The following is a 26064-nucleotide window of genomic DNA, read 5'->3' on the forward strand; positions in this document are numbered from 1 at the left end:
ATAGAAGAACAAAATCTTAGCAAATGGTTACAGTTTTCTCAGGAGACCAGCATGAGTATCATATCATTTACCAAGGGTAGAGACGGCAAAAGGGAAGAAGAGAGGCAGGGCCTGAGCAATTTGTCTGTTTAATAAAGTAGGATGTTCTTATTAGTACTGTGGCCCCTCCAAATTAACATCAAAGGATGAGAGACAGAGACATAAACAGAAGACTGAGAGAATGAACAGAATCTACTGTTCAGTGGTGACTGATGGAGAGGATCAGCCAGGAGACAGGAGATGAAGTATAGCATTCAAAGTTACCTTCATTTGTTTTTGTTTTTGTGGTACTGGGGATTGAACCCAGGGGCATTCTATCTCCGAGCTCACCCTCAGATTCTCACGGGGTTGGAGACAGTCTCATTACATTGCTGAGGTATTCTTGAACTCGTGATCCTCCCGTCTCAGCCTCTCAAGTACTGGGACTGCAAGTGTGCACCACCATACCAGGCTAAAGTGACCTTTTCTAAATCTGCTGTGGAGCCCAAATGCTATAAGCAAAACAATAATTTATTCATACTAAATCCTCAGATATATTCAGTCTATAAACACCAACATTTAGGGTTATCTTCATTGAATAATTATTTTGTTTTGGATAAATTAGAAGATAGAAATAAAAAGAAGGAAAAAATGTGGTGTAATTTCATCAAAGATTGGCACTGTTAATACTATTATCTATCTATCCATCTAGCTATCATCTGTCTGCCTACTAATCTATATTTTCTTTAATTCTGTGGAAGTGGCGAGAGTCAGAAACTTCCTATGAATCATATCTATACCCAAAAACATAACATAAAAGGAAGAAAAATATATTACTGAAACTCATCACCATCAGATGGTCACCAAGCTATTAACTGTACTTTATTTCATATATAAATTTTGAGTATGGTAATGATGTAATTTTATGTAAGAGAATTGAGATTACATGTAATTTTATGTAAAAGAATTGAGATATTTTTCTCTAAGAACATGTTATGGTTAGATATAGAATGTCCTCTGAAGAGCTCATGTATTAATGTTCGGAGCTGATGTAATTAACTTTTCAGGGCTGTAATCTCATCAGCGTGCGAGTCCACTGTAATGGACTTACTGGGTGGTAACCTAGGTTGCAGGTGGTGTGAGGCTGGAGAAGGCGGTCCCTGGGGGTGTGGTCTTAGGGACTGTGCTTTGGTCTTTGAATCTCCTTGTTTGCTTGCTGTCTTGCTTCTGGCCTCCATAAGTGAAAGCAGAATCTTGCTCTCTCCTTCCCTCTGCTTCCCCTCATCACACTCTGAGCTCTGCATACCAAACTGACTCTCAGACTGAACTTTAGAATCTCAAAAAAAAAAAAAAAAGAAAACACTGAGCAAATAAATCTTTATTCTTCTAAGTTGTATAGTCAGGTCTTTTGAATTATAGCACTGAGAATGATTGCTGAGGCAGAAGATACATTTTAATGGCTTTGTTTTTTTCTTTTTCTTTATGTATTTAGCTACTGTATCATGAAAGCACAGTTATGTTCTAGTTTTTAATGATATTCAACTATTTAACTCCAATGGTTTATATATCTGCCTTTAGAACAGTACTACACTGTTTCAATTATTGTAGCTTTATATGGTTTGAAATCAGAAAATATATATCTTCTAGCTTTGTTCTTTTTCCAGATCGTTTTGGGTATCTAGAGTCCATATTCCATATTAGGATAGATTTTTTTCTGAAAAATAAATAAATATATATATGATAGTTTCACCTCAAAAAAAAAGAAAAAGAAAAAAAATATTCTCTGGTAAGAAAGAAAGCAAAAAGAAATATTGAAATGTTATCTTTAAGTTATCAAAAGCTTGGTATCAGACAAATGAAACTGTTATGTGAGATTATCATTTTTAATTTTGGATAAATTGCTATAATACTAGATGTCAACCACTAAGCCGAGCATGGGAAGGAGGGATGGGGAGGGAAAGGGGTGGGGATCAGGTGGGGGCTGACTGGACGATGTGTGCATGTATGTCTACAAAAGTTTTTTTGTATCCCACTATGATATCCCACTATGAATACAGTGCACCAATAAAAATTTTTTAAAAAAGATCCTTTTATTGGATACATAAGCTAACTACATTTTCAAACCTCTTTTTTTTTCAGGTCTAGGATGGAACCCAGGGGCATTTGACCTCCAAGCTACACCCCCTGCCCTGTTTTTATTCTTTATTTTGAAGCCGGGTCTCACTGAGTTGCAGAGGGCCTCACTAAGTAGCTGAGGCTGGCTGAGAATCACGATCCACCAGTCTCATCCTCCTAAATGCTGGGATTACAAGCATGTGCCACCACGCCTGGCTTTTCAAACCTCTTTAATTCTTGCTTAAGATAACTTTCTGAAAGTCACACACAGGTCAAGAGGTAAATACGCAGATTTCTGACATCTACTATTTTACGTTTTTCTCTGCTGACATCAGATTATATGGATTTTTATGATTATTTGATATACTTGGGGTTCAAACCCATGAGTTTTCTACCTCTGAACTACATGCCATCCCTATCCTATTTTGAAACACAATCTCACTAAGTTGCTAAGGGTCTCTTGAAGTTGCTGAGTTGTGCCTGTGGTCCTGGGATTACAGGTGTGTGCCACCACACCAAGCTTAGAGTACATGAAATGTTAAATTACCATCAGCTTAATCATTTCTATGTCTGAGTATAATTTTAATTTGTATTTCTTATATTACAAATGGGTTTGAAGTTTTCTTATTGACACATACCTTATTTAATAAAATTCCTTCTGACCTGGTTTTTGTCAATCTTTTATTATTAAAAAATTTTCAAACAGATGGAAAGTATAAAAAATACCACAATGAATATTAACTCTTTGTTTTCACTTAACAAAAGTAGGTTGCATATAAACAACATTTTATCATAGACACTTCATAAATTTTTAAAAAAGAAAACCTTACAGACACCATAGAGATCTTGGGTTAATTTCTTTCTAATGTAATTTTCTCCCTCCTTCCTCTCCTCCAGAGTTAACCAGGGACCTGAATTAATTTGATGTTTATATTTTTCCTTGAATATTTTTGTGATTTCACTTCATGTGTGCATTATTAGTACAGAATGAATGTTGCTAAAGTTTATTTATATTTTTATATTTATGTATCAAATTTCAACTTATTTATCCCCACTTTATACTATTATTATTTATTATTTATCCATGTGAATAAATTGTTTATTTTGATTTCTGTGTTATTCTATTACATGAACATTCTCTATAATGCTGATTTTTAAAATTTAGCCTATTATGTTATTTTGTTAATTTTATTTATATATGTTTTATAATATAAATACCATCAATATATTAATATAATATTCATAATACATATTATAAAAAGAGATATAATTTTATATATAACAGATTTTAAATATATAAATGATTTAAGATGCAATATATAAATATAATAAAATTCATAATAATTATATCTGATCATAATGTTTATAAATGTATTAGTATAATTTTATAATTTAAAATTATTTTTGCATATTATACCATTTTCTATATTAGTGTTTATGTGTCATTTCCATAATTTTATTTTTTAATTTTGTTTTTCATTTACTTTTTGTTTTATTTAGGATTTTAAAGCTTTGTCTTAACCTCCTGTAAAAATTTGGTACTCAAATTTTACTCATCAAGTCATGTGTTTCTCATTTTCATGTTATTTATCTGCACTTATCATTATTAATCTCTAAATTCTATTTTATTGTTTTCATGATGAGGCAGATAGTTTATTTTAATCTTTCTTTTCATATTAATGAAAGCCACTAATGCTATGAATTTGCCTCAGATCACTGATTTTGGTACAACTCTTTTTTATATGCAATAAATTCACCATTATAATTTATATGATTTTATAAATTATTTTTTGCAGTAGCAGAAATGGAACCCAGGGGCATTGTACCTCCCAGCTACAGCCCAAGCCCTAATTTTTTAGTCTTTTTAATTTTGAAACAGGGACTCATTTAGTTGGGAAGGGCCTCACTAAGTATTTGAGGCTGTCCTCAAACTGTGATCTTCCTGTCTTTGCCTCCCGAATGCTGGGATTACAAGCATGTGCCACTATGCCCGGCATGATTTCATAATTTTAAATTATGCTTTATTGAACTTTTATTTAGGATAAAGGGTCCAGTTACCCCAGAAGTACTGAGTTTACTCTGTTTTGTTTATTTGGGGTTAGAAAATATTGCTTCTATTTATATTATTGAATTTAAATGCTATTGTACCGCAATTATGTCTGTGGAAAAGTGGCCTATATTTTGCATGTGTGTGTGTGTGTGTGTGTGTGTGTGTGTGTGTGTGTGTGTGTGAGAAATCAATAAAATGATCTAATCTTTTCACTTACAGGTTGTTAGACTTTTTTTTTTTTTTTTTTGCAGTACTGGAATGGAACCCAGGGCATTCAACCTCCAAGCTACAGCCCCAGCACTACTTTTTATTCTTTATTTTGAAACAGGGTCTCACTGAGTTGCAAAGGGCTTCACTACGTAGCTGAGGCTGTCCTCAAACCATGATCCTTTTGTCTCAACCTCCCCAATGCTGAGATTACAAGCGTGTGCCACCACACCCGGCTACATAATTTTTAATTTTTCTGACATAAAGTATATACTATTAACTTTTAATATTATAGCTCCTGATTAAAATTTATCTTTAGTTTTCTTCTTTTTTTGGCTAAAAAAAAAGTTGGATATGTCCAACTTTTTTCAATTAACCTTCCTTGGTAAAGTTCTTGTAATAAAATAGAATGTATTATAATATTTTATTTGTTTTATATATTTTAACAAAAATTGAATGCTATTATATGCAAATCAAAACTACTCTGAGATTTCACCTAACTCCAACTAGAATGGCAATCATTCAAAACACAAACAACAACAGATGCTGGCGAGGATGTGGAGAAGTGGGGACTCTAAAACATTGTTGATGGGACTGCAAATTAGTGCAACCACTTTGAAAAATAGTATGGAGGATCCTCAGAAGAATGGGAACAAATCTACCATTCAATCCAGCAATACCACTTCTGGGTATCTACCCAAAAGAAAGTAAACCAAACTACCAAACTAATGCATGTGTATCTATGTTCATAGCTGCACAATTCACCATAGCCAAACTATGGAACTAGCCAAGATGTCCATCAACAGATGAATGGATTACAAAACTGTGGGATATGTACACAATGGGATTTTATTCAGCCATTAAAAAAACACAATTACATCATTTTCAGGGAAATGGATGGGACTGGAGGACATTATGCTAAGTGAGATTAGTCAGCCACAAAAAATAAGAAATCAGATGCTTTCCCTAATATGTGAAAGCTAAGGAGAAATGGGTCATAGGAGGAACTTCTAGATGAAAAAGGAAATCCTATAGAGGAGCAAACAAGACAACCTAAAGGAGGAGAAAGGAGGGGGGAAGAAGGAAATTCTCTAAAACACACAATGTACTTAAACATATCGAAGTCAACCACTAAACCAAGCAAGGGAAGGAGGGATGGGGAGGGAATGGGGTGGGAACTGGGTAGGGGTTAAATCAGTGATGTGTACAGGTATGTACACACAAGTTTTTACCCCAATATAATGTATGAATATAATGCACCAATAAAAAAACAATAAAGAATGAAAAATAGGGCTGGTAGTGTAACTCAAAGGTAGAATGCCCATAAAAAATTAAAAAAATAATTCAATGCTAAGTTTTGCTTGTCTAATTACTTTAATTCGCTTTTTGTATGCCTTATTTTTATTAGCCTAGGGTACTTTATTTATTATTATTATTATTATTATTATTATTATTATTATTATTATTATTGGTGGTGGTACTGGGGTTCCTGGAAGCCCTTCTACCTCCAGGCTACATTCCCAGACCTATTTTTATATTTTTATTTGGAAACAGGGTCTCTTAAGCCAGGGCGGCTGGCTTCAAACCTGTGCGATCCTCCTGTCTCTGCCTCCCAAGTGCAGGGATTCCAAGCGTGCGCCACCACGCCCGGCAGGGGTACTTTATTTTAAATAACATTTAATTAGAGGAGCAAGGAGCAGTTAAAAGAACTAAAAGCCAAGAGTTTTACATGTATTAACTTATTTCATCTTTTAATAATGTCATGAAGTTGATGTTTTTAAATCTATTTTCAGTTTCTTTAGGTGAAGAAACAGGAACATAGATATTCAGTAATTCGTCTAAAGTAACTCAGCTGGCACTGCTAACTGGAGCATAGGACTGTAATTTGAGTAAGCTGGAATGTGCTTCCTGGGTTCCTTCTCCAACCAGGACCTCCCTTCTTTTAAAACATCTTCCTGAAGGGGTGGTAGTGGATGCACATGTTGAGTGCATCCACTCTTATTTTGAAAATGACTTTAGGCTGCACTTGCATATTGAGAAGAATGTGGCTAGGTAGACAATTATTGGTCCACATCTCTTCATTTAGAACTTATGATATATAAGTTTGTTCTTCTCTGCCATTTAGCATTGCTAAAGACATATTTGAAGTTTTTTCTTTGTAATTTGTATTTTTCTGTCTCTAAATTTGTGAATTTCCCTATGCCGTGCAGTAATCTTATTTCTCACATGTTTACTGTGCTATTTAGGTTTTTTCATTTCATCCGTGTGCCTGGAGTTATTAAAAACATTTTTGCCGCAATATTTATCTATTTTATCAAATCATAACATACACATAGAAACCAATATTAACATAAAATAAAAAGAGAGTCCCCAAAGGCAGTCACCGTTAATCCTTTCGATTTAGAATTCTTCTAGTGTCTTTCATGGAATTTAATTTATTATTGGAATAAAATACACGGAATTCATGTAGTTTATTTCTAAATAATGTGCTGTTGTAGATATTTCTTAATTTATTAACAACACATATTATTGAGTGCTTATATTATTGCAGACATTCTTCTAATACCCTTGCATGTATTAAATTATTTGATAATTACAACTTTGTAAATTAGATTGCTATTATTTTATGAGACATAAAAAAGTGAGTAAAATTGATTCATTCTAGGTCCTGTGGAAGTAAGCAAAACTAGTCAGAATTTTGGTCCAGGTCCACTTACTACTATTACCACCCTGCTGTTAAGCCTATCCAATGAATTTTGATTTACAAAAATGTAGTTTTCACTTATAAAATTTTCATTTTATCCATAACTGTAAACTTTCTGTTTTTATTTTGAGATTTGCTTTTTATTTATTGTGAATATCTTTTCCTTTACTTCTTACAGTGTGACTATAATAATCTCTCTGAAACACTTATCTGCAGATTGGAACATTAGGGTTTTCTCATAGTTTGTCTTTATTAAATGTCTTTCTCTTCTGACTGTGGATTATATTCCCTTATTTTTTTATATGCCCAGAAAATCGTTTACTATGTGTAGACCTTGTAAATTGTATATTGTTTTAGGAGGCAGGGAATCCAGCTGAAATCAATTTCTAATTAAAAGTCTCTGTTCACTTCTTTTAGCTTTAGTTGAAATTCTTGAAGTCTTTTCCATAAATGCATAGGTCAAGTACTGGCCAGAAGTGTGGGTAGAATTCATGCCTAGAATTTGAGGATTTTCCACTTTGGCTCTCACCTTTATGGGATTCTTATCACCTTACTTTCTAGCTGTTGTCATTGCCCCACATTCTGTCTTCTCATTTTTCTGGCAAAACTGTTACTTTCTATTGGAGTCTTAGAATGGTTCCTGCCTTCAGGCTAAAAGTCTTAAGAAAGAAAAACAATGACCTAGTACTATGCTTCCAAATGTGGAACCCACCCCCAGTACCTGCCTCCTCTTGTTCACTCTTTATTGTATTTAGGTAGGAGTTTTAAAAATATTATGTCCAGCTTTTGTAGTTACCTGTGGGAGTATCTGCCCATTGGGAATTACTTAACTGGTTAAGAAAGAACATATCAATAAGAAATTGAGGCCCTAAATAAGAGGCCCTGGCTGAAATGAAAGAGAAAACAAATGAAATAACATCCTCAAGAGAAGAACAAGACTACATGAAACTTGTGGTAGACAAGACCACATGCAACTAGAATTTCACTCTTAGAAGATAGCTTATTCAAAAGTGAACAGACAGTTAACCATAGGTAATATGACATTATAATCAGAATATTCAAGAAATTTAGTATAATATGAAATGACCAAACTTATAAATAATACACATTGAAGAAGATGCAGAAGCATAAATCAAGGTAATTAGAAACCTCTTCAAAGAGATAATATTCAAGGATTTCCCAAACATAGAATATGAGATGGACACCTATGTACAGGAGAAATTCAGATTCCCATTAAGACAAGATCAAAAAGGAACTTCTCATGTCACATAATAATCAAAATGATTAACACAGGTCAAAGAGAAAATCTTAAATTTTTGAGAGCAAAAGGACAGGTGACATCAGGGCCAAAACAATAAGAATCATTCTAGGCTTCTTATACCAAATCTTCAAAACCAGGAGGGACTGGTATGATGTACTTCAAACCCTGAAAGAAAACAATTTCTAACCAAGACTGTTATATCAAATAAGGATATCATTCAAAACTCTTTTGAGAAATTAAATCATCCAAGACAAACAGAAACTAAAAGAACTCTACCAAACCAGTCTAGAAAAATACTAAAATATAAAAAGATGAAATAAATATCAGAAACACAGAGACAAATTCCACAAGATGACCAGCTAATAAAAGGAAAAAAATAACACTTTATCAAGCAGAAAATATACCTCAAAAAGACAGAAAATAAAAATCATACCTCTATAACACTGCATGTCAGCAATCTAAACTTCCCAATTAAAAGGCATAGACTGGCAACATGGATTAAACACTATAATCCAAATCTATACTGTTTGCATGTAACTTACTTTACAAAGAAATTCATAGGCCAAAGGTGAAAGGATAAAAAAAATTTCATTAACACAGAGACCTGAAAACAAGGAGAAATATCAACTCTCATGTTCTCATGTGCAACAAAGCTGACTTTAAGGCTAAAATTATCAAAAGAGACAAAATAATTCATTTCTTACTGATAAAAGAAGCAAATTCAACTAAGATGAAACTATAGGAAACCAATGTGGGTACATCTCTGTATGTGTGTGCGTGTGTGTGTGCGTGTGCGTGTGCGTGTGTGTGTGTGTGTGTGTGTTTGTTACTGTGGTATACCACTGAGCTATACCTCCAACCCTATCCTATCCTTTAATTTTGAAACAGAGTCTCAGTACGTTGCAGAGGGCCTCACTAAATTGCTAAAGCTGGCCTCAAACCTGCAATCCTCCTATCTCAGCCTTCCAAGTATTGGGGTTACACAATGCCAAGAGGTACAGTCATTTTTATAAAACAAACTCTTTACAATGTTAAGACTCAAATTCCAGGACAATACTGGGAGACCTCAACATATCTTGCACACCACTAGACTGATCTTGCAGCAAAGATTAGCAAAGAATCTACAGACCTAAAGAACACTATAAAACAACTAATAACCATATACACAATATTCCATCCATTGATAGCTGAACCAACCACGCTTCAGGCTGAGAAAATTACAATTTCTCACGTGGTAGAGTTTGGGTGCCATGGGCACCAAGGTTACTGGTCAGCAAACTCTCATGTGGTTTTAGCTGCCAGAGGAGCAGTAGTGTCTCTGGGGCTAAAAACATTCAACCGCCCATGCCCCAGGCTTGGAACAGGATAATTCTTCTCAGCTACTCATGGAAGTTTTTCCAAAATAGAGTATATTCTTGACCAGAAAAAATTAACAACAAATTAAAAAACTGTAATATAATCCTTTGCATCTTAACATAAGGAAATGAAAGTGGAAATCAACAGAAGGAAGACTCAAAGAAATTAAATAAGTACAGGAAAATTGAATGATATACTTCTGAATGAGGGCTGTATTATAAAAGAAATTATAAGAGATAAAAAATTAAAAGTAAATAAAAATAGAGACACAACATATGAAAATGTATGGACTACATTGAAGGCAGTTTTAGGAGAAAAACGTGTGCCCACATAAGAAAAATGTAGTCACCAAACAACCTAATGATATACTTTAATGCCCTCAAAAATAAGAAACAGACTAACCCCCAAACCATTAGAGGCATAAAATGATTAAAATCAGAGCATAAATCAATGAAATAGAAAAACATCATCAACAAAAACAATACAAAATATCAATAAAATAAAATGCTGGGGTTTTTTTTTTTTTATGTGTGGTGCTGGGGATTTTAAACCCAGGGGTATTTACCTCTAAGCTACACCTCCAGCCTGATTTTTTTTTAAACAAGGTCTCACTGAGTTGCAGAGGGCCTCACTAAATAGCTAAGGCTGCCTGTGAACTGCAATCCCCTGTCTTAGCCTCCCAAATGCTAGGATTACAAACATGCACCACCACGCCCGACTTAAATGCTATTTTTTTTTTTTTTTTTGGTGGTACTGGGGTTCCTGGAAGCCCTTCTACCTCCGGGCTACACTCCCAGACCTATTTTATTTTTGGAAACAGGGTCTCTTAAGCCAGCGCGGCTGGCTTCGAACCTGCACGATCCTCCTGTCTCCGCCTCCCAAGCGCGGGGATTACAAGCGTGCGCCACCACACCCGGCTTAAATGCTATTTTTTAAACCAGATTAATAGGCCCTTAACCACCTAACCTAAAGAAAGGACAGACTCAAATGACTAAAAAAAATGAAATGAAATGAGAGACATCACCACAAACAGTGGGGTAATCCAGAGGACCATCAGGAACTATTTTGAATATTTATATTGTAATAAACTGGAAAACACAGAATAAATTGACAAAATTCTAGATGCACAGAGACTACTTATGTTAAACCAAGAAGATATAGAAAATCTAAACATAGAAATAGCAAGCAAAGAGTTAGAAACAGAAATAAAAAGCTGAACTTCAAAGAGAAGTCCAGGTTCAGATTCCCAGCTAAATTCTACAAAACCTTTATAGAAAAGCTAAACTCAGTCCCTCAAACATTATTTTATTAAATAGAAAGATATTAAATTCTTAAAAACTCCTTCTGTGAATCCAATACTACTTTAATAGCAAAGTAATAAAAATACCCCAAGAAAAGAAAATTATAGACCAACAGCCTTGATTAACTTAGATGCAATAATTATAAAATACTAGTGATATGCATTCAAAATCATATAGAAAATGAGTTTCAAGTTTGCTGCTTTCCAGGGATGTGAGGCTGGTTCAACATACACAAAACAATACATGCAATTCACCACATAAATAGAAGTAAGGACGGACATCACACAATCATCTTAATGGATGCTGATGAAGCACTGCAGAAAATAAGAAGACATTTATCTCAACATTATAAACGCAATATACAATAAACTCAAAGACAACACAGTGTTAAATGGGAAAAACTGCAAGAATTTCCTTTAAAATAAGGACCAAGAATGCCCACTACTGCCACTCCTTTTCAATACAGTCCTTGAAACTCTGGTTAGAGCAATAAAGCAAGAGAAGAAAATAAAAGAAATGTAAATAGAAAAAGAGGCACTGAGATAATCTCTGTTTGCAAATGATGTGATCCTATACTTAGAAGACTGTAAAAAGTCAAGCAGAAGATTTCTAGAGCCGATAACAAATTGAACAAAGTACTGAGATAAAAATTATTCTAAAAATAATTAGTAGTTTTTCTATATGCCAAACATGAATCCACTGGAAAAGAAACCCAGAAAATAACCCCGTTCATCACAACCTCAAAAACAATAAAATACCTTGGAATATACCTAACCGAGGAGGCAAAAGACCTCTATAATGAAAATTATAAAACACTAAAGAAAGAAATTGAAGATCTTAGAAAACAGAAAGATCTCCTATGCTCTTGGATAGGCAGAATAAATATTATCAAAATAGCCATTCTACCCAAAGTCATCTGTAGATAGAATGATATTTATAGTAAAATACTACTGTTATTCTTAACAAGTCTAGAAAAAGCAGTCCTAAAATTTCTATGAAAAACAAAAGATTTTCTCTATCAACTAATTATCATTTTATTTCACTTTGCTCCCTCTTAGTATGAGATTAAATATAGATTAGTAGATTTTGCCTGACTTCCCAAATAACTTTTTGGAATAGTTGGGATGACTTACATAATAACTGTAGACCTCTTAATTGAATGTCAAGGAAGGCAGTTCCTATTGGCAAGGGGACCTCCAGCTTCATTGAGAAGCATTCAATTAGATGGAAAACAGATGCTTATTTTTGTCTTTTAAACCTCAATACAGGTTACGTGGTAATTACTTCAAAGAGCAGGATAACAATTTATGTAATCAGCAGGACCCTATAATTACTAATGCATAATTTCTAAACAGCATTTAGCAAAATGAGGCCCATACATACACTTCATAATGAAAAAGATGTGTTTGACACCACACTAAATTAAATTTAAAATTTGCATATTTTCTTCCAGGAAATGCACTAGCTTCATCTGCTCTACTTTGCTTGACTAATCTCTGCCTACTTTAACTCTCTTATAGGATCATGGAAATGCTGAATCACTTTGATAATTGCACAGGGGAATAAGAACCAGGACTGAAGAAAGGGTTCCTTCTCTGTTGTCCAGGACGATGTGCATCATTTTAAGTGGTTATTTGGAAAGTTATATCTAGGTAACTTGTTTACACTGAAAGTTTAACATCAAGGTCATACAAAGTCAGGCATGCAAGAGGTGGTCCAGAACTTAAAACATATCTGCACTTATCTCTTTATTATGGGCGAAAAAATTTGATGTCCATTAGAATAATATGACTTCAGTTGGTAGTAGGAAAGTTTTCACCTAGTTAGTCTCAGTCATTCTCATGTGAAATACATTTGATTATGGTAGTCAGATCATACAGAGTAGTGTCAGACATGCCGCAGACTACATTAGTTTCAGAGACACAAACGTTTTCTTGGCATGTATATTTGCACTGCTACCAAAGTTGGTAACATCTCGGATGATGGCGTCTCCTGGAGATAATTTAAGCTCTGTGTATATTAAGAAGGTTAAGTGCAAATAATTTAGATTCTCTTTTTGAAATTTCATTGATAAAGTCATACATGTTGACCAATTCTTACCTATAGTTTCCGAAGTCACGTCAAGAGGGTAACCAATCTCTTCTTCAAAGCTCTGGACCTAAAACATCAAAATACATTGATCTTATTAGAAATTTTTATAGTAAATTCACTTCATTTAGTCAATATATAATGAGTGTCTACTGGCAACCTGTAAGTGGGATAAGAATAACTTTCTAAACTCAAATGGTGTATGGCCTGCTGGTAAGAGGTGGGAGGACAGGGCAGCCCTGTCAACAACTGAAAGAATTACAGGAATTCAGGAGAGAGGAAGGATGGGAGAATTAAGAATTCTTCCTGGGAGATTTACATTTGAATTAAATTTAAATAATACTGTTATACCAAACATTTGGGGGTTTTTTGCTACCAAAGAACATTAAATATATTTAAAGTAAGTTAATTATGGCTTGATATGCTTATGAAGAATAATTCAGAAAATGCAATTATATAGTGCTAAGACAAATCAAAGAAATTTTCATTTCCAAATTGATAAAATGGAACATATTTTAATTTTTAAAGTTTAATAAATAATATTCTATTAAGATAGTTATTGTTAAAATAATAAATATTACTTTAAAATAGTATAATTTACTATAGAAATATGTCACACAGAAAAAAGTTTAAAAAGGTAAGATAAACAGTTGCTGTTAACATTTGGTAGTGTTTCTTTGCAGGATTTTTTCATATATTTATTCTGGATATAGTAATGTAGTCAAATTTTTTCACTCAAAAATTTGGAAGGGAAACTTTTCTCCCACATCATACAATTTTTTTTTTAAAGTGCCATCTTTAATGAGTGCGTCGTGGGCCCTACTGTGATTGCACATTAGTTGACTTCTCCCACTGTTGAAATATTTTTAAAGTTTTGCAATTAGAAATGATGCTGAGATTAGTAGCACTGTACATACATCTATTTCTGCATATCATATTATCTGTTTGAGATTGATGTCTGAATACTGAAAACTGAATCAAAAGACAGAACTAAGCATTGTGTTACATATGGCCCCAAATGACCTTTAATACAGAATTAAACTAAAAACATGGAGGATATACTTCAACAGTGTAAGAAGAGGAAATATTTATTCTTTTTTTTTTTTTTTTTTTTTGCAGGTCTGGGGATGAAACCCAGGTCATTCAACCTCCAAGCTAAACCTCCTGCCCTATTTTATTTTATTTTTTATTTTGAAACTGGGTCTCACTAAGTAGCTGAGGCTGTCCTCTAGTCTCAACCTCCCAAATGCTGGGATTACAAGCATGCACCACCACACCTGGCTTATTTATTCTTTTTAATCCTTCATTTTCCCCCAAGGATAGTACTTTGCTCTTGTAACTAACTAGACATACTTATTAGCACTCATTTTATTGGTTTCTTAGCTCAAAATAGTGGATATCACACAAATTTTCAAGTATAACAAGAAAGCTATTTTTCTGTGCCAATAATCAAAGTGGAAAAAAAAAGCCATTTAGTTTCCATGTGAATTACATATTTGTCCACTGAAGAAAATAATAAAAAAGTCCAAAAACTAAAATGAGTATCTGGTGAATTCCTAGTTTTCCCACTTGACCCAAACTTAGAAATTAATAAAAATTAAATAAAGAATTAGTCATAACTTTTGAAATATTCTACAACTAATCAAGGCATCAACCGGGATTATTTAATAATATGGTTACTATTCGTACATGTGTTTTCTACAGAGCAGGATCCTTTTATATAAGTAGAATGGGAAAGATAAAGATTATCTTGGATGTGAATGGCATCTCCCTTAAATTTATGATTACACAAAGTTCATAAGTTAAACTCATTTGATATGTTTTTGAATATAAAATTTAAAAAGCTGACTCAAGTTTTCCAAGTAATATTAAACAAATATATGTTGATGTTTACTTTAGAATTCTGTGGACAGTTTTGTTGAAATCATAGAATTGAGAAGTGAGCCAAATATTGCTAAGTGAAGTCTTCAGTAGGATTTTAGGGAAAGTATCATAGATTGATTTGGAGGTAAAACTTAGCCAATCATAGTTGAAATTTTGATAGCTAGATATTTATGTGCCTTGGCTCATAATTGCAATGCCATAAAATCTGTCATTTTTACACATATTTTTAATTTCTTATCACTGGATTTTTAGATTTGCCACTGAAAAATAAATATTGAATCTGGCTTTGGCACCTGTTTAAGATGCAGCCTATTCAAACGTCATTTTCTCACTCATGTATTGAGTGAAACAAATCTTTTTTTCTCAAATAAAAATATAACATTTCATATATCCTTTTTGTAAGAGTCAAAAATCTAAATAGTGAGTTTCTTTTATACAATTTTAAGGCTCTCTCTGCTTTACCTACACTAGCCTTTCACACATGCAAATCTAAGAAAATATTAAAGAAACACCAAAAAGAAAATTGGCTGTAAAATTCAATAAAATATTCTGTTTTCATATGAAAGCCACCCTTAGCCTAAATTAATATTATCAAATACTTTTAATGTTTCTTTACTCATTCAACAAATATTTGCTGAATACCAACTATATGCTAAAAAAATATATGAGTTTGGGTTTTATTTTATTTTTTTAAGTTTTGGTGTCGTGTGTTCCTTATCCCCCCTCACACATATACTAATAAATAGTTTATCCTTGAATAGTTGTCATTTTAAAATATTTAAAGGTATCTTGGGCTAGAACTGGCATTCTTTTCTTATTTCTTTAGGTGGATTTTGCTGTGTCAATCTTTATGCTTTTATACGTGCTGGCACACAGTGAACATTATTTTTCTCCATGCCAGCCCCGTGTAAAGCAAAATAAACTTAAGGGACAATAGAGTCTAATGAGGTTCGATGGCAGGCTGGAGTTTGATGAAATATCTCCTTTGAATCCTAGCTAAGGTTGCCGACTGACTAATGAACTGCAGATTGACTTGACATTCTTAGAATAAACTATTCATTTCATGACTAAATTATTTTCAGGATTGAGGCAAGAGAACATACTCTTTGTACTACCGTTGTTTATCCTCAAATTGTGGCATTTAATCGAAGATCTGTTCTTTTATTCCTTTTATGATTTTTCTGCTATTATTTTAAGTTCAATTTAATATTATAAGGTTCTTCAATTTTTATGTAAAGCATACAATTACATGTATATGTATAAATATTAGAATTATTAACAACTATATATTTTGAGAATTTTTTTTATCTTTGTGGGCAAAGTGGGCTAGGGATAGAAATATTTACCTGACTCACTCTTCTTTTCCTCTAAGGTTATGGTTAAGCCTTATTTCTCCTAAGTTACCTGATCCTCTCAGTTCTTCTGATTGGTTAAAAATCTCACTTTAATTATTGCCCAGATACTCCAAAATAAGTCTGTGGAGTGATTAAAATGCTCATCTCTAGACTCCCCACTGTCCCTACCGTGTTAATGTTTGCTTTCTGTGACCATCCGTGCTCCTTCTCTATAGCTCCAAGGTAGGTTCTGTTACCAGCTCTGTTCTGGTCACTTGCTTGGGACATACCTGTCTTGATGGAGAGGTGACCCTACCTTGGGATTATGTGACTAAAGAAATGAGACTGAGAAATATGTGTGGCAATGTCGTCTCATTGAGAGTGCAACTCGATATAAGTGAAAATAAGGATGAGAAAGAGGAGAATGTGTGCGAATGTTAAGTTACCTGAATATGAGTAAGCTCAAAGCAAGCAAACAATGTACTGATTCCCAGAGATTAAGACCCTTTGTCCAAGGCACTGCGTTTCACATTGTGGGGAAAACATTTCCAAGACACAGTCCCAGGTCTTCAAGCTTGGAGAGTTCACTGGGGGAGATGTTCCTGACACATACACTGGTGTGCGTGACACGCCCTCCTACCAAAGCTATGATAGCCCAGGGATGGAAATGCGGGGCACATGTCATTGAGGGGGAGTAACTGAACTGACCCTCAAAGTAGGAGGAACAAGTAAAGCTAGAGAGTAAGTTTTATTTAAAAAAATCAAAAAAGCATACTGGGATACATCCTAAAGCATGCAGCCAGAGCAAAGTCAGAAACAACTGATGGATTCAACTTTGAGCAAGAAAAAGAAAAGAAATAGAAGAAAGTTGATTTCACACTAGCTTATTTTTCACTGAAGCAACTAGAGTGACTCAAAATTATTGACACTAAAGTGAATTTGGAGCCGTAGGGTCTACTGCTGGGGGTTGAAAGACAGGGGTTGAGTGGGAAGGAAGGCAAGCACAGCATGCTGTGGACTAGCTCTCCGAGCATGCTGAACAGGTAGGTGCCACACTGACCTCCTCCATCTCAAAAGAGTCTGGTCCTTTGCCCGCAGGTCGAGGCCCATTCCTGAGCTTGTTAGTGTAAAGAAAGTTCTCCTCCCGGGTTCTCTCTGTGACTGGCTCCTCAGACACCTGGGAAGGGAGAGGCTGTTTGGCCAGCATGGGCGAGCAAGGCCACTGCTTGCCCGGAAGAACTTGGGAAGGGTGACATGGTGGCAAGCCATTACAGGCTGGGACAGATGGATGCTCTGCCGAAGGAGACAAATGGCTATACTTATGGCTGATGGAACCCACTGGGAACTCTGCACCACACTCCTGTGGTTTCGCAGAAGGATCGAAAAGCCCATCTTTCATCTTTGATGATTCGGATGCTTCTGAATCGCACTTTCTCTGGATGTTCCATCTCGAAGCTCTCCTTAGAAATTGACTCATTCTTCCTTGATGCTCTTCTGCTCCACTCACTCCGGCTCTCTCCACCCTCTCTCCCCCAGCTGTCCCTTCAGCTTGGCTCTGTAGGATGTTCACATCATTCAGCAGAGACGAGAAGGCACTGGTTACATGGTCCAGGATTTCCAGCTGCCGGAAACGACCTGAAGAGCACAAGAAAAGCAAAAGTTTTAGGTTGGTTCCTTTTAACAAAACCACACTAATGCAGTAGATAATGCGGTGAAAACTGAAGGCTTGATTTTCATGTGATTTCAAAATGGGAAGGACTTTAAGCTCCTGATCTCAAGTTGCTTTTAGTCCCTGCTTCTGCATTATGGAGATAATTCCCTTGTAAAACAAGAAATCCTGGTATTATGGAGAATGAGCTCCTCTTAAATTTAGCGATTGTGCAAAACTATCTCAATTCATACACGCCAATAGTTTTAATGTATTGCTCTATTAGAAAGTACGGAAATCCCCTCATTAGCTTGTCTTATGAGCTCATCTCTGGTTCCTCCTTCATTGTCTAGAGTTCCTCCTAACTGAGCGGGATGGGAGGGGAGAAGAGAGAAATTCCCTAATGTGCATGGTGTATATTTACAAACATCAATCACACTAAGCCAACCATGAGAAGGAGGGGGAGGTGGGGATTGAGGAAGGGCTAAATTAATGATGTGTGCACGTGTGCCTCTACCATCTTGTACTCCATTAAGATGTATGACTACAGTGCATCAATACAAAAAAAAAATCTATGGACATATGTGAACCCATATACATACACATATCAAGTTAAATGTAAAAGAATGAAACTGAGTCTTATTCCCACAGCTTCATATGGTAGATACCATCACCTCCAACATCGCCAGTTGCCTGTGAGTACACTATGATCATGGCCTGTGGAGTCAAGAGGCCTGGACCCCAATCTCAGGTCAACTATTCCTGGAAGTCTGACCTCAGAGCACTTGAATTAATAGATATATAATGCTAAGCTCCATTGTATGCTTAATGCCAAGTATAGCAAATGATCAGTTTTATTATTTTTTATTTTTTATTTATTTATTTTTTTGCGGGTCTGGGGATGGAACCCAGGGGCATTCAACCTCCGAGCTACACCCCCTGCCCAATTTTTTTATTCTTTATTTTGAAAGAGGGTCTCACTGAGTTGCAGAGGGCCTCACTAAGTAGCTGAGGCTGTCTGCGGACCGCGATCCTCCGGGTCTCAGCCTCCCGAATGCTGGGATTACAAGCGTTCGCCACCACGCCCGACACGATCAGTTTTATTTAAAGTCTGGGAACTCATAACTGTCATGAGTTATACTCATGTATGTTTTACATCTGCTACAAGCAGCACAACAAAGTTGTAAACGTTTACTGCTATATGAATATTTCCTGTTAAATGATTATAATGGTAAAAGACTCAGAAAGGGAATTTATTCCCCTTGGCCTTTCAAGAGAAAATGTTCATTAATGTGAAAACGCACTTGTCCTTCAACACAAACCAGGTCAACTTGTAAGCCTTTCTGAACAATCTGGCCTCAACATTGAAGCCACAGTTATTGATATAAGGAAAGTTATTGATATAAGGTTATTGATATAAGGAAAGACCTAATCTGGTCAGAGTTAATCTAGGGACATCTTGCCAGTTTGAAATAAAAGGTGAAAAATATCTCGGTATCTCAAGATAATTAAGCCACAGTAATGAAATGAAAGCAGAGCACTTCGATTTAATTGCCCACCCTCCTTCTATGCCGAAATCAGCATGCAGGTTGCACAGCTCAGCAATGAATGAAGATCACATAGGTGAACAAGGATGCTGTCCTCTAAGCTGTTGTTTACACCAGCACACGATGATGCTATCAACTCTTCCCTGAGCACATCCTTGTGCCTTTTGTGTCTTTTACCTTAAAGGAGAAGATACCAACTTCTTACCTTAAAGGAGAAGATACCAACCCTTCTACTTAAAATAATATGAGGGATTTCTCATAGAGGGCTATGCTATTTTTTCAAGAACTATAGGAACTCTTGGGTTTGGGATGTTTCAGAATAATTTTTTTTTTTTTTTTGCAGTACTGGGCATAGAACCCAGGAACATTCTACCTCAGAGCTACACCCCACCATCCTTATTTTTTTATTCTTTATTTTTAAATAGGCCTGGCTGCGAACCACAATTCTCTTGTCACAGCCTCCCAAATGCTGGGATTACAAGCATGTGCCACCATGCCAGACATCAGAATAATTCTTTTAACCTCCAAGCTACACCCCTGCCCAATTTTTTTTTTAATATTCTTTATTTTGAAACAGGTTCTCACTGACTTGCGGAGGGCCTCACTAAGAAGCTGAGGCTGTCCACGAACTGTGATCCTCCCGTCTCAGCCTCCCAAATGCTGGGATCACAAGCGTGCGCCACCATGGTCGGCAGAAAAATTCGTATTAAACTCCTCCCACCAAGTTAGCTGTTAGTTGAAACTAAATCTCTTTTGTGAGCTGGGGGGTATGACTGAGTCATAATTCAGCTCTTATGATTGTCTTTCACCCATACCATAGCAGGTATTTATACTTAGACTGCGACAAAAACCTATCAGTTCAATTGGTTTAAAGTGGTAGATGTGTGTTTCCTTTTCCTTTTGTCTTTGGGTAGATTGATCAATGGACAAATTGGTTCAGCCGGGCGTGGTGGTGCACGCTTGTAATCCCCGCGCTTGGGAGGCAGAGACAGGAGGATCGCGCAGGTTCGAAGCCAGCCGCGCTGGCTTAGGAGACCCTGTTTCCAAATAAAAAAAATATAAAAAATAGTTCTGGGAGTGTAGCCCGGAGGTAGAAGTGTTTCCAGGGCTTCCAGGAACCCCAATACCACACACACACACACACACACACACACACACACACACACACACACAAAATGGTTTCTCATCCTCAAGTATAACCTTTTTCTGTATTGACTTAAAATGAGACATACTTTTTCAATCTATCTTTTGAACAGTCAACTAATTTTGTCATTGCTAGTTTTACATTTGAAATCTTCAGCTTTCATGAATCAAAAGTGAATCCCTTAAGTGCTACATCACGGAAATTAGAGTAGGCCAAGCGTTATGGGATCAGGCACCGATTCCTAGTTTCTCCATAATCCATGTGTCCATCTCATTTGTAAAATATTTACTTCACAGATGGGCTCATATGCTACTCAGATATTGGTAAGTGTTATTATTCTCCATAAATAAAGAATTAATCAAAGCACTTGTATTTCTGTGCTGTTTGGAAGAGGAGATAATGAAGAACAAGATAAAAGGTAAAGAAAATTTATATCACAACATGGTCATGTAGACATAACCTTTTTGCAAAAACTCATTGCTGAAATTTTGAGAACCATTTTATCCATATAAAAATGGAGAAACGGAGACTGGAATAAGAAGTCCAAGCAAAGTCTTTGTTCCAGGAAATTATTTGAAAAAAATACTTTATCTCCCTTGACTTTTCTTTCAATTAATTTATTAATTTAAAATAATTTATTTCAGAAACAACCTTGCCATTTTTCTCATCCCAGAATTACTCAGACTTCATTCCTTAGAGATGATCTTTGGTGCTACAAGAGGGGTCCTGCATTTAAATGATTTTTAAAATACCACACTTCATTCGTTCCATGAGACTGAAAATGCGCCTTTGTATATTAACTGAATTCTGTAGCAAATGAACCCGTTTTACTGCAAGGTATCTTTTTCTCAAATCATTCAACAACAGTACCAGTAATCCAAGAACATCCTTAATAATGTCCTAGAGAAAAGTACTCCATTAACACCCCAGTTGGGGAAACATAACAGTATGCACACTCCCTCTATGGGTTTGACATAGTTGATCCACAAATCAGCAGGCAGGACAGATCAATAACTACCACTTGAAGCTCAAGGAATAATCTTGTGGTGCTCCCAGCTTCATGGATGACACATTTAAGGTTTCACTTAACGACTCATGATGAGTTTGTCAGATTTTGATTCCTCTGTCTCCTGGCTAGGTGGCTATGGTATATATTAATGTTCTCACCAGTATTACTATTCCCTCCTTCTGGGCATAAGGCAGGATTGTACACCCCCTTGGAGTTTTGTTGACATGTGACTTAGTTTGGCCGATGTAATTTGAGTAGACCTGAAACACACACACACACACACACACACACACACACACACACACACAGTATGTTACGGACAGAAGGATTTTAGAGCTTTGTATGGTTCTCCATTTCCACTCTTTGTCATTGTCACTAGGATATTCCAGATATGCAGTAGGGGGCAAAGGCCTTGAGTGAGGGCAATGGGGAGCAGATCGAGTCTTCTTCTAAATATACAAAGCAATCCGTAGTGGACTTGCAGATGATCAAGAAATAGGCCTTCCTGTTTTAAGCCACTGCAGGAGAGGATTAAATGGCACTGTCACCATCTACTAGCCCACCTCATCTAATGCTGTGGTCCACCTGACCACCCTGTGCCACTGCTGAGACGCAAACGTTACACTCACCATACAAATTAGGGTTCTCAACGGCCATTCGCTGTTTTTGGGCTTCAAGAAACACACGGATGTTGATTCCTCTGGCTGCTGAGCCACAGCCAAGGAATCTGGCTGGGATTTGCGTGCAGATGTCTGGCTCATCAGCACCGAATCCCAGATCTAAGAGAATCTCCACTGGATCTTTCTCCCAGAATTCTAGCCATTCAGGAATGCTGTGAGAAAAATATGAATACCATTACTCAATAACACCTCAGCTAATGATAACTCATTTTTTTCTAGTCATCCAGTCTTCCAGAAATTAAATGTAAAAGGAAGCTGAACAGAAAAACAGATGGTACTTTTGCTAGCTCTCATATATAGTTACTTAAAGGACAGTTGGTCACAGTACCCGGGGACTGCTTGTCTGTACTTTACATACAATACCATGAGTTGATCCATCTGGCTTTTCATTTCCCAATGGACAGATGTTAAATTAGGTAGGGTAGGAAGATTGTGGAATGAAAGCCAGAGATAGTATACTGTCAACCACAAAGAAGTGGTAACTGATAGCAAAAGAAGAAACAGGGAAAGACTGTGAACAGTAGACTCTGAGAAGAATATTTTTAAAAGTACCAGTCTGTGGCATGCTCAGGTCTATCAATCTGTTGAGGATATTACTAAATACAAACTATGAGGACTAATGTTATAAATAATGACTTTAGCTTCCTAAATAGAATTAAAATATATTGTTTTTTATTTTTTTTATTTTGGACTTGGATGAGAAATAAGAAATGCTTTTGTTTGTCAAATTGTTCTAGTCTTCTTTGGTACTAGAAATTATAAAATACTATTATATGGAATTTGTATCTATGTATATCAACCCACTCCTCTACTCGTGAGGTACCCTTGGGTTGGAATTTTTAAAACTCATAGGCTCTATGGGAATCAGAATTGTGCTGAGGTTGTATCAGATCTGCTTTGCTTTTTTTCATGAAGTTTCTGTTTGCCTTTACATGAAACACTAATGAGATTGTTTGAGAGAGTTTAGATGCCTGGGCTGCAGGTGACCTGTGTTCTCATAGGCTGGCCCACTCACTGTTACCATCAGCCTCAGAGCCACACTTTCTGATGTTACATGGAGATCTGGTGCTTTGCCCCCTGATTCAATCAAGTCAGAAAACAGAGTCCAAGAACCCTTCCTGAAGGGCTTAACTAGCCTGGCTTGATATTTAAATCATCAAAATTAACTGAAGAAGGGAGAATGCCAAGCTCCCAATTACAGGCACACAGGCACTGCAACATAAAAGAAAAAAATTTAAATTGTGCAGGGAAGATTTAATAATCTATGATCCTATCAACTTCATTATATAAAATTTTATTTGACCCATTTATACAAATATTTATTGGACATCTGTCATGCTCTAGGCTCTAGGCTGCGTAACAGTGGTACAAAAATGAACAGAGAGAGCCCCTGCCTTCCAAAAGGTACAATTTCACGGTAAGTAGCATAACCATTGATTAATTTGTCTTTACAAATGTTTTCATATCATTATAATATATTATTAACTTTTAATTTTATATTTTCTTTTATTGATATACCCAGTAATAGTTTATTTATTTCCAGATGCCCAGGGGCGCCAGGTCCAAACATCCTAAGATAGAAGTAACTCTCTCTTACAAAATAATTTACAGTGTGAAAATGATATACTGAAACATTAACTTGAGTGTGTAATTCCCTTGAAAGATTTAGCGTTCCCTTGTTTAGTGTAATGGGTGGAAGGGGAAGACTCTGGCAAAAATACTAAAAAATACACTTGTTAAAAAATTATAATTCAGGCAAATCTCTCTCCTTCCATACCAGTCCTGACCCCTTTTCTACTAAATCTATGCACATCCTTCAGGATATTTTCTATGTAGTTACATACATGCTTTATAGATTTAACTTGTTTGCTTTTAAATAGTAATATGCCCTTTCTATCTTTCTGCATCTTGTGTTTTTCCCTTAAAAGATACAGTTTGTATATCTCTACTTATTATTTTTTTATCATTGTATGTAACCCCATAAAACAAATGGGTCGAGAGTTTATTAAGCCATTTCCCCATTAGCCAATATTAGGCCTGTTTCCAATTTCACTGACTCTTTTGTATTCTTCTTGCAAATCGGAGTTTGCAAATCCTTTATTAAGTCTCCCATCCATTCATTCAGCCAGTATTTCTCAAGTGTTTATTTACAACTTCATGAAGTCCATTGTTGCTCAGAACAATTTCTCTGGAAGAAAAGTGCCTGCACATCACATACCTTTGTGGCACGCTGGCAGTAGAATGGCAAGAACTGAAACTGGTCCCTCTGGACAGGGTGGGGGGTTCTGAAAGGTGATGCAGAGATCTGTGGTGGGAGGGGGAAAAGCAACAAGGGGATGTGTTGATTTTGATGGTTCCCAGGAGGTCACTGTCAATGACCTTCCAGAGCAAACACTGCATTTCTTCTTAGTCTAATAAACCCACAGTGACCACGCCTTTGGAGAAGACTGAGCCTGCTGCTGAGGGGCTGCTCCTTTTTTCAGAGTGTTGTGTTAAAGAAGGTGTGAGAATTTAAGTGTTAGGTGCCCGCTAGTGCTCATTATAAAGGTGACAGAATGTCTTACTGTTGACAGATGGCAAATCATGGGGGAACCTTTCAGGAACACGGCTTTGCTAGGCTCCAACTTAAGGGAAGAAGCTAAAATTACACGTTGAAATAGGTACAGTGAACAGCCACTGAAGCGACGCCACGTTAATTCTTGTAATAGAGAAGGATTTCATATCGCATAGCTAACAATCTCTAAGTGCTGTCCCCAGGGTTCCTGGGACTCTCCGTATGCAACAGGAACAAAGTCCTTTATAACTGAAAAAAATGAGCATCACTCTATCCAATAATGCATTGCAGATCATCTGAAGGCGCTTCCAAAGAGAATGCGACTTTATTATAATAAAGTTCAACTTTATAGAGCTCAGGCAAACCATGCACCACATCTACTATCATCAAATATAATAGACAGTTGGCATAAAATTAGAATTTACCAAGGAATACAATACAGACAGCAATGTTCCTGAGGACGTCAAGTTATCTTACTTAGGCTGCTGAATTTTCTTAATCATGTCTAAATTAGTAAGAAAGCTGAGCCGAGTGTAGTGATGCATGCCTGTACTCCCAATCTGAGGAAGTCTGTGAAAGGAGGATTGCAAATTTGAGGACAGCCTCAGCAACTTAGCAAGGCCCTTAGTAACTTAGTGAGACTCTTTTTCAAAAATAAAAAATAAAATAGGGACGTAGAATTGAAGATAGAATGATCTTGGGTTCAATCCCCAGTACGACCAAAATTAAAAAAAAAATGAAAAAGAAAAGCTGGGCTTGCTTTTTCTTTGTTTCTTTTCATTAAGGCTGAGAAATAGCATGTTTCTTGATAGAAATTCTCTAGATTTAAAAGACTCTTGAGCTTGTTGGGAGGCAGAAAATATATTTTCATTTTTCCTCATCTCAGTTTGTATTAGCCGATCATAATTTTGCCTGCATTTTGGATTTGAGGGTCATACCTTATTTTGTGGTGCACAGTATAGCCACCCAAAGGCAGTCCTGGACATGAATCCTGAAGTAGTTCCTGTTCTAAAAAAGCCAGGGGAGCTAGAGCTGGTCACTGCATCCAGCCCTTATTTTCCTTCTGAGAAAAGAAGAGGGTTGCAGGAAATTTCCTGTGGGCTCCTGCAGTACTATGCTTTCATGAGTAGCAAAACAACTAACTCTTTCAGGGGAGGTACTATG

General features: G+C 36.0%; 1 protein-coding gene across 1 annotated transcript in view; it reads right to left on the reverse strand.

Annotated features, from left to right (window-relative positions):
- Positions 1-26064, reverse strand: part of ITPRID1 (ITPR interacting domain containing 1) — a gene marked incomplete at both ends in the record, with an annotated part of 90027 nt that overhangs the window by 46047 nt on the left and 17916 nt on the right. The window contains 4 exons of the mRNA XM_080701828.1: positions 13113-13164; positions 17373-17953; positions 22296-22498; positions 24565-24651. Of these exons, the coding sequence (XP_080557954.1) occupies positions 13113-13164; positions 17373-17953; positions 22296-22498; positions 24565-24651 (923 nt within the window). The remainder of the gene's footprint in view (positions 1-13112; positions 13165-17372; positions 17954-22295; positions 22499-24564; positions 24652-26064) is intronic.

The sequence above is a fragment of the Muscardinus avellanarius genome (genome assembly GCF_963383645.1).
Source record: "Muscardinus avellanarius genome assembly, chromosome: 9".
NCBI classification, from domain to species: Eukaryota; Metazoa; Chordata; class Mammalia; order Rodentia; family Gliridae; genus Muscardinus; species Muscardinus avellanarius.